Below are 10,268 nucleotides of genomic sequence, written 5' to 3' on the forward strand. Positions count from 1 at the left end.
GTTACTGTGCCAACTTTATTCTGCTTCTTTTAAATAAGCCATAATATAACATTAAATATTTTAGAGAATTAGCTTCAAAAATAGATTCTACAATCATAGCAGAAACCACATTCAAAATTAAAGTAGAAATCTTTCATAAGTTAATCTTTTTAAAGTCTTTCTGTACAATATCAACAGAACACTTTCTTTTGTTAAATATTTCCTTAAAGCAACAAAATGTAAAAAAAAAGTTTTAAGTAAATCATAGATATTATACATTTTTAGCTGGTTGGAACAGTGAGGTGATCGTCTATTTGCTCTCATTTGATATAAATCCTCCGTTTGTTACAGCACTTGATGACACTGATTTTGATTTGGTTTCTTCCTCTGCTTTCATGTCATCTGTCTTCGTTTTGCACCGGTATCTTTTGTAAATACAGTAGCCTGGAAATCAGTATACGTTCAGTATTAAATAAAGAAATTACAATAACGTTCTGAAGAAACTATTGTAGTACAATGTTACCACACAACATTTTCCTTCCTTATATTACTTAAAGGTGTATTCATACACCCCCAGACAGTTTAAAGYTATATTTAAATATTATATTTTAGCAGCACTCATCACTAAAAAAGCATATTTAGAAAATTACTAGGAATATATTTTAAATTCTGATTTTGGTGTTGGACTGCTTCCTCTTCCTGCTGTGTGCAATGACTTCTAAATGTATTGTTTGTCTAACTTAGAAAGCTTTCGGGCTCTTGGCTGGGTCTGGGGGATTGATTGTTACTTCTCAGTCAGCTCCGTTTGGCAGAAACCGAGACAAAGCCGGGCAGAGCGGTTTGCCTGTCCTTGCACYGTCCTCACGCTGTTGCCTGCCTGAGAGGTAYRCATCAGCWCTACCCCTCCAAGCCCGTGTCCCCRGGGCAGYGCTCTGGGCTGCTGGTGAGAAGTCTGGTTTGGAATTAGGATCTAAATAGCTACAGCTGGTTTTAGGGGTGAGCAGCAGGGGCGAACGAGGTCCTGCCCTCAGTAAGTCAGCTATGTTAGCGGCAGCGCAACTCATACAAGGTGTATATGGGGAGGAAAAGGGGCCTTTATTTCTCATGGAAAATACTTCCACTAAGTTAATGCCAGTTTTCTTAGGAGCTGGCTGGAGGGCTAGCTGCCTGCTGGGCTGCGCCGATTGGGAATGATTCTGGAGTGCAACGTAACCCCTGCCACCTTGGGGTGATATAAGGCTCTGGCAGAAGATCCATTTACCCTTCCTCAGCAAAGGCTGATAACAACCCTGTGTTCAAGGTATGCTCATGTGTTCAGCTGTAGGTGATGGAGATCCCCTCCCTTATGCTGAAAGAAAGCGTCCTTACAAATCTGGAACCGATCCTCATATCTTCCTTCTGCAGGGCACACCACAGTGGCAATTTTCACTAATAACTGGGGGCATTATTTGCTTACCTGTATTCCATTTGACTATTTTAATCCCTAAATTGTCTATTTTTATTTTCTCCATACTTCATGACAAATGAGACTGATAATAATAACACCTGCTATAATGGAAAATGTCTATACCTTACCTGCTAAAATTATTAGTGCAAACAACACTTGGAAAATACTGTAGATGAGCGGGAAAGTAAACATCAGTTCAAGCTGTTCAGGGCTGAAGGAGAGCTGTACAATTGTCGTACACAGCTGTGTGTTCTGCAAGCCTGTTTCCAGAGCCACTGTTCGACATCTGAAGGGAGTAATACAAAGACAGTCATCATATAGGAGCCTGTGCATTCCTAAGCTTTTTGGGAGTCCGGATAAATAACATGCAGTAGTAGATAACTGAGAAAACAGTATCCTCCAGCTCACACAGCCCACAAAACGCTCCGCAAGACATACAGTGGTTAGCACTAGAGGAAATACAATTTAYGGGTGTTCAGCAATTGTAGAAGACTGTCCTCCACTTTCAAGACATGTATGTTATATTGTTCAGCAACACTCACTATCTCCCTCTCTTGTAATGATGCTCTAAATTGTAGACTGCTGCTACTTCATGGGAAATTTTACTGCARTCCCAGCCAGCTGGTTAGTAATGCCTGTCCTATCTACTTCCTTTGAGGTGTAGGACGCAGGCACGCAAGGTGAAGACACATGACAGATTGGAGGAAATAGAGAATTAGAATCCATAAACAAAAACAAGCACAAGAAAAGACTTATCTAAGTGCAGTACTGCAGAAACAGAGTTGGGGAATGAGTGACCTTGCAGGATGACTAATATTTAGGGAGTATTCTCAGCATTGATTAATCATTAAATAAAAACTTTACAGCGGCAATAAGACTATAGCTCTATGTCACAGAGAAATCTATACCTGTTCCAAGTTAGACCAGCTACGCGCGCCAGAAGGAACCCCAGAGAATATCCAGCTGCTGGAAATATAGTACCAATGATCCATAATTTAGGGGAGATAATCCAGGAGCCTTTGTACAGAATTCCTGCAACCACAGCTATGAGCACGATGAGGATTGCTCCAACAATGGAACCAATCTGTGGGAAAAAAGAGGAAGGACTGTGTGGAAAGAGACTTTGATGAAATTTAATGACATCAAACAAAATTTCAAACATGCTCATGAAGTTCTTTAACTAAGTCATTAAAATATCTTATTAAATATAAAATGGAACACTTTTTGCAATGTAATTCACAACAAGCGCACAAATTAGCTGCCATTTTCAAAAAAACTGGAGATATACAAGTTATTTCAACATGTGATTACGGCTATAGATCAAGGCACAGTAGAACAGGTATCTATAGCAGGTATCAGTAAGACTGATCTCTTGAAACTTTTGCTATACTTAGAATGCAACATTAAAAATAATCTCAGAGGCACGGCATGAACAAGAAATGATGCATAGATCAGAACTATTTTCCTAGAGTTATTGAGACAGTCTACTAGCTAGTATAATAGATTTTCCCCCCACTTGGCAGTTACACTTGGGACTTAGTACAGAGTATGCTAACTAGACACCAGATTGTTAGTGCTGGGAAATTATTTTCCAAGTGGATGAGTAAATCTTTAATGTGGCTGAAAATACAGTGTGTTTGGAAACTGAATGTGAGTATATGTGGCGTTCCTACATAGCCATAATCTCCGAGGTGATCTTATTTCCTGTCGTTGAACGTGCAGAGATCCTAGCCGCTGCTTGCCAGAGAGAGGGATAATTAACTCTCTTCTCAATATCCAAGTGAAATATTTGCTCTCATGGCATATATTGCCAGGGAACTCACTGACTGACTTCTGGGGTTAGGCTTAGGAGAAACCATTTTGCAGCTAAGACGTTTATATGGGAAGCCTATTCCCATTGAACTGACTTCTTCAGTCTTTGGCTGAAGCCTTTTTAAGAGCACCGAGTGAACAACTGCTTTTGTTTTTCTGAACTACTAAGGATATGCACCTATGAAAAATAAATATAGTCTGGCTGTGACAAGCTCCTTTAGCTCACTTGGTACAGCATCTCCGTGCTCTTATCTCTGTTTGTCACTGTATGGACCTTGATCTGATGGTTATGGCTCAATCTTCCCTTCGTGCTTTCCTGTCCTGCACAAAGCAAGCTGTCAACAGACTCCTCTATGGGCTATTTACCCATCCACTATGAAAGAAAATGAAATGGTGTTGTTTTGCTGAGAGAGCAAGTGGAGTCTTTCCCTATGCGAGTTCAAATCCACCCTTTTCCCATAACTGATTAAACAGGAATAGAATAGTTTTGAAACCAACACTTCATAGTAACCAAGTTCATAAGTAAGCTATGAGTACATTTGAAAAAAAAAACACAGTAAGCTAATATTTCAGGAAAATGAATTTGATTTAAAKGGACTTCTTTTGTGGTCTTCTTTTCCTGAGCTGTTATCACAGAAAGAATAATGAAATATAGGTAACTAACTAGCTGTTAGATCAACTYAGCTTAAATTAAGAAAATTAAGAAGATAATATTAGGGGTGGTCAGTGAGGGTCATGAGGATCATGTCTATAAAACACTTTGAACCTATCAGAGAAATGTTCTGAATGATTGCTGCTAACACCAAACATAGGTAGGCTATTATTATTATTTTTGTGATACATTTTGTTGCCTCTGAATGTAGTTTTGATGTATTTGAAATGATCTAGTAAATATAGTTGAATTTTGTGAATAGTTTTTGCTGGATTTTTTAAACAGAAGCAACATTTTCAAAAATAAGTTTTGCTCAAAATTTCCAAAAAACAATAAACTGGTTTAAAAGTAGAAACTTTTTTGTTTGAGCCAGAATAAGTTTTCTTTTTTTTTATTGTGTAGAGAAATACTTTCCAGTCACCAGAATGATTTTCCTCCCAGCTTTCAGTTTTTATACATTATGTTATACACTGAGCTTAATTATTAACATAGTTCTCACCAAAGACAAAATAGGCTCCTTGGATAATGATAGTTTATCATAACGTATGCAACTCACGACTATTTGTGGAGGGGGAAAGCAATACTTTGCTGTAGCATCTCATTTGCTCTCTACAGAGAACTTCACAGTTCTTGTGAAGTCAGATACTATGAATAGCAATGTATTGCTTCAGTGGTGGCACTGAATCCACAAATTGTCTGCAATTAATAATGATTCAGCTTACATATCCTACCTTAAGTATAATTTTTGCTTTATGAGGCCATCTGTGGTTAACATACATCCCAAATGAAACAGGAACTACAAGAGCTACTAGTGAAATTCCTGGAAAAGGTGAAAAAAAAAAGAAAAAAATAAGCCCACATATAATGCAGAAGTTCATGATGGGAGAAAAGACACTGTATAGAGTGGCTGAGCTTACAGAGGAAGCCTGTGGAGGATGTGTCTGATACATWCGCACGCTCTACCCACACCTGCCCATTTGCTTTTCTATAGAGTCTGCTATCTTTGCAAACCTGTTGAAGTAATTGCCATTCTGCTTAGCTACATGCTCATTCACCCGAATCAAAAAGGGAGACAGAAATTTGAGTGTGTTAATCATCACTATGCTGCGATATGAGTTGGTTTATTAAATGTTCATTCTGTCTGCAGGTGTTTTGCTACTGTACCGTATCAACAACCAGTTCAGAGCTTCTTTTGTTTTGGCCTCCCTCCTGCAGAATTTATGTCAAAAAGTGCAAGCAATTTATGCAATTTTTTTCGAGGACAATGGGAAATGAAATTGAAGAATATAAAAGTGACTCTGCTGGCTTTGTAAGATTAGCACAACATGGAATCAAACTTGATAAGCACTAGGGCCACAGTTCTGTGAAGCACTGGAGCATGTATTTCTAAATACTTAGCCCATATTCTGCTTGTAGATGGATGAGATTTTTGACAAGAAGTCAAATGAAGCCACTCGTGGTAGTGTAGATTGCAGCTTTTCAATGAGACTCAGCAGTTTTAATCACTTGCTTAATTATCCACATGTGCTTAAGTACTTTGCTAGAGTATGGCCTTGGCACTTAGCACGTTGCAGGATTGTGCCTTGAAGCTGTTACAAGCACTTTTATCCACGGAAAACATCTATTCCTGTATGAATTATTCTATATTCTTATCCCAGTCCTATGCAAGTTTTCCAGCCAATTTAAATAAAAAAACACGTACTACCTTGCGATAAATATCTGTACCATATTTGTGAAAACTTAAAGGCTTTGTTCCACAGAGCTCTGGATGACCTAAAAAGATATGGAATAACTCCCACTGATGTTATTGGAAAGTAGGTGAATAAATATCTTTTAAAAATCCGAGGTCACATCTGTGTGACTCTGCAATGATGACGATACCAAGACAATTGTTACCAGAAAAAGAATGAAGGACAGAGTTAGAAGGGAAAGTGCTGATTTACTTGACTCACCAATGCTGTCATATGGGAGTACGATTGAGCCAGCATCAGTCCACATCTTGGTATAAATAAAGAGACAAAGTGGCATCATCCCCATTGCAAGCACTGTGGAGCAAGTTGTCATGCTGACGCTGGAAAGAAAGTGGTTAATRTGACAGTTTGTCTCATGCTACCCTACAGTCTTTCTCATTTTCTTATTATGACTTAACAGCTATGAAATGTTGGGSAAGAAATACAACTGGCTACAGACAGTTTGTCCCATGTATCAAGTTAAGGGGAAAAAAGAATCCTAAATTGAAAAAATAGCTTCTACTGTGAAACAAAAGAAAGGACAAAAAAAAAGAACATGAAATATCCACATGTTCTGCAGACACATAACAGCAACTGTCAGTACAAAAGAAGGAGTCAGGCAGGAAGCCATCAGGAAGTCTGTTGGCAAATTTGTCTGCACACTGACTGCATGACTGGCCTTTGAGAGGCCCRGCAAGCTAGGCAGGATCAGAGGGATTTAAGCTGGAGCTTTCCATTTTACCAGTAATTTTGGAGTGTTAAAATTTCACTCCAAAGCCAATAAAATAAGACAGAAAAATTAATTACCTAGCATGTATGATGGGATAAAATTCCCCTTTCTGCCTAGTTCTGCTCTATGCCCCCAAATAGGTGCTGAGAGTTACTTAGTGAAGCTGAGCATAAGTATTGTTGCTTCCTTGATTTGTTGGAAGACCTTTCCAGTTTGAAATAAAAGCCTTTCTTTTATCAGGTTTGATACACCTCTTACAAAAATATGCTTCTGTTGCAAGAATGAAGAAGATGGGCAAGGCAACACAGGCGAAAAAAGAGGAGATTCTCAGAATGTGAATAGTATAGATAAAATTATGTCTACAAATCACACTCCTCTGCGGTAAAAATTACAAGAGAGGACTCTAGAGAAGGGAATTTAGGAACATCTTTCTGAGCCTCACTCCTGACTGCTTTTCTACATGGATTGTCCTCAAAAAAGATGATATCAATCCTCTCCTACAAACTAGGGAGATCCAGGGTTATCTAGAACAAGTCATACAGAAACTGCAGATATATTTGTGTTAATTTTGGTTCCTATTACTCTGTGTTTCAGTATTATTAGCTATAACTTTGTAGGAGCCTCTAGCAMGAGGATTCCTATGTGCAAAGTTAAAAGAGCAATGGTCTATGACTCAGGTCAGGTGAAGCTCCAAATGGATAAAACATCTTAATTTTCCTTCATCCATATTCCCTACATTTTCCTGCATTTCCAATACCTAAATCCTGTTTCAAAGTCTGCTCATTCTCCATCTCTAACTCCAGTGCTTACAGAAACTCTCATGGGTGCTGCAGAGAAGAGGGGTGGTGACTCAGTGGTTGCTCTCATTAAATACTAAGAAATGTCAAAAACAGGTGCCCCCATGGGAAACTCTGGAGGACATCAGCTAAGCCTGAGCAACAAAAAAAGCATAAAACCTCACACTTCATCTCCCTGTAATTATATCAGAAGCAGAAAAATCATTCCTTCTCCAACTTGTGATCTATTTGCACGGCTAAATTTTGAAGCAGGACTGCAAGCAAGGGTGACGGCTGGTTATGTATAAGCACAAAAATATATCAGTTGAAAGGAAAACCTTTGTTTGATATGTTGACTTTCTGTAAAACTGACAGGTTTTTTATAATACTATGCAGACTGTAGAAACTAGCCAGGCTACTTATGCTGTTATTCTTTCATCAAGAACTGAAGATCATTGCATTGCTTAGTTTGCTATATCTGCCACATCCTGCAGGCCTTGCATTATGTCACTGAGGTCCTGATCAAAAGCCTTTGAAATCTTAAAGGATAAGGTTTTTACCTGAAAAATAATCTTTTATACGTATTTTTAATTTACCTTACCCTCTGCCAGGGTCATGGGAGATAAATTCTACTCTTATTTATAGTATCATCAATTCAGATTTTTACTACTGATTTCAATGGCACTACCCTGAACATTCAGAGCTGTGAAAGCATAGTTTGGCTCAGTGTGTTCTTCCACAGTAAGACTGGGAATTTCAAATTTATCCTGCGTATCTTTCCATCTGTGGTTTCTCAGAACTACATTTATTGAAATAGTGTGTTACAGTTTCTAATGTCATAGATCTGTCCTCCAGAGTAGGGAAGTTGGCAATTAGCAGAGTCGACTATATACAGTATCAAAAAGCACATATTACATTAACACCTATATGTGACAGAAAAATTCACTGTTTTCAAAGGACAGAAAAAATGTTTTAGTAAAGCCACAAATATTAAATTCTTACTCTGTTCACCTTAGCTCCACATCTTTCTTACTTCTATTAGTTTTTCCATTTCTAGTTCAGACTGACATATGATAAATTGGATGAATGTTGCAATTTATGTTACTCTGTGGGAAACAGAGAAGTGATTCTATTTATTTTAATGAAAAGTGATCAGAATAAAAAAAAAAGCTCATTTTTAAAGGCTGTTTGAATTAATGAGCACCCCCACCTTGAATTTGTATCAAAAGCTGAGTTCATTTCTACTGTGTGGTTGATGTCAGCGAGCATGTTGGCTGCCTTATGTGTCATAGTTTTTGAGTTTGCAGCATCCTGAAGTTGCAGCCAAATTAGCTGTCATTGAGATCATCACACTTAGCCCCAAAGGAGCTTTTCCTTTATACCCAACAGGGAGGGCGGTGCCATGTATCGTATTAAAGTTTCCTTCAGCTTGAAAACTTCTATAGGGTGCCAGGAGCAAATAGAATTGCCACAAGTGATTTTCATCTGTATTAGTTGACAAAGAGAAAAGCTTTGAAGGTCTATTCATTGTGTAAAACACAAAAGGAGGGAAAATACTTTTCCATAGATGATATCTTTCAAGAAACATTACTTTAAAAATTATTGCATAGCCACCATTTCATATACAAGATTCAGTTTCTAAAATTCTGGGTTTTCTTTTCCCACTGCCTGAGATCTTGGGAGAAACAAAACCACAAATGTGGCTCTTAGACCAAGTTTTCATAACCTTTGGTATTTTAGAGGTGTTCATTGGTACTATTTTCAGCAGGATCTAAGTGTTTATAATGAAGATATTTTCTACTATACACAATCTTATCATGTTATCGTCCTCATGAATTCTCAATGAACAGAGCATAATTGCTATTCTATTCATATTTATTACTATTATAGAAATTAAACAACTCTGCAAGAAGGAGGCTCCAACATGCATAAGCCAGATAGCAAAGACAAATGTCATGCAAGCTTTTTGGTATGAAGCCTACACCATAAAAAGACACATGAACTTTTTAGAGAGTAACTGCTCTTACCTTAGGTCCATGTCACCATCCACCCAGTAGGCAAGGATATTGGAAGCTGTTCCACCCGGGCAACATCCCATGATCAGCACCGCAACCGCTTGAATAGGAAGCACATTAAAGGCCACTGATAGCACGAAGCCTGTGAGAGGCATAATTCCAAACTGGCAAAGAAAACCCACAAAAATACCCCAGGGTCTTTTTATGTGTCCCCAAAATTTTTTTAGTTCCACATTACAGCCCATAGAGAACATCACCATAGCCAGCATGATTGTCAGAACAGTACTCAGTACCGTATTCAAAATTTTGTTAAAATTGTCCTCGGGTAACACACAAGATGTGCCATTGCAAATAGTAGCATTTAGCGGACAAACACTGGAGTTTTCTGTCAAAGACCTAGCCTTAAGTTGCTGGAGAAGAAGGTACGTCTGCATTTTGAAATACAGAAACACTCAGTTCATCCAACGCAAACTTTTAAGCCTGTGTAAATGGCTGTTTGTCAGTGACTCCTTTTAAATGATCCAGGAAGCAATAAAGTACAATAAATACTTGAACAGTGTTACTATTCTTAAAGGGATTGGCATAGTGCTGATTCATATAGTTATAAAAGTTATACCTGCTCAGTTGGGCGACAATTAATCATTTATTCATATGAAAATGAGGAATTCCACATGAAGAGAATAGCTGTGTTAATATTTAAGGGTGCAGCAAAGGTTTATGGTGTAGCTGAACACACAGACTGAGAAATGTAGGAGGGAGGGAAAGTTAGGATAAGCTAGGATTAATTATTTTCCTTCTAACAGTTACACAGGGCTACAATTCAGGAGAACTTCAGAGCTTCTCTGCATTCACAGAAGAGCAAACAAAGGTCTTAGTCCTGCACAGAGAAAGCTGCAGAAACAGATTTGAGGCAGCATCTCTTGCCAAGTGACATAGTGCTCTGGTGTAAGGGTTGAGCAGGATATATGGAGTCACTTTGAATGGGATARGATCCTCATTTGGATCAAAATTCTGGTATAAAAAAAAGTAATTGGTGTACAGTGATAACTTTACCACAGAAGTAGGCATACAGTTGTGTCAGTTTTAACTTCTAGATACCCCTGAAATCTTTGTCATTCCTTTTCATA

At 38.2% G+C, this 10,268-nt stretch overlaps 1 protein-coding gene across 1 annotated transcript; it reads right to left on the minus strand.

Moving 5' to 3' along the window:
• Positions 1 to 289: 289 nt before the first annotated feature.
• Positions 290 to 9,575, minus strand: SLC10A2 (solute carrier family 10 member 2). Its single transcript, XM_085306041.1, has 6 exons — positions 9,154 to 9,575; positions 5,843 to 5,961; positions 4,622 to 4,710; positions 2,335 to 2,510; positions 1,555 to 1,712; positions 290 to 423 (listed from the first exon to the last, which is right to left on the minus strand). Exons 1-6 carry the CDS (start codon positions 9,573 to 9,575, stop codon positions 290 to 292), a joined length of 1,098 nt encoding a protein of 365 aa, XP_085162167.1.
• Positions 9,576 to 10,268: the final 693 nt, after the last annotated feature.

The sequence above is a fragment of the Rhea americana genome, unplaced genomic scaffold (assembly GCF_003343005.1).
Source record: "Rhea americana isolate MKP2758 unplaced genomic scaffold, rheAme1 scaffold_23, whole genome shotgun sequence".
In the NCBI taxonomy this organism is placed as follows: domain Eukaryota; kingdom Metazoa; phylum Chordata; class Aves; order Rheiformes; family Rheidae; genus Rhea; species Rhea americana.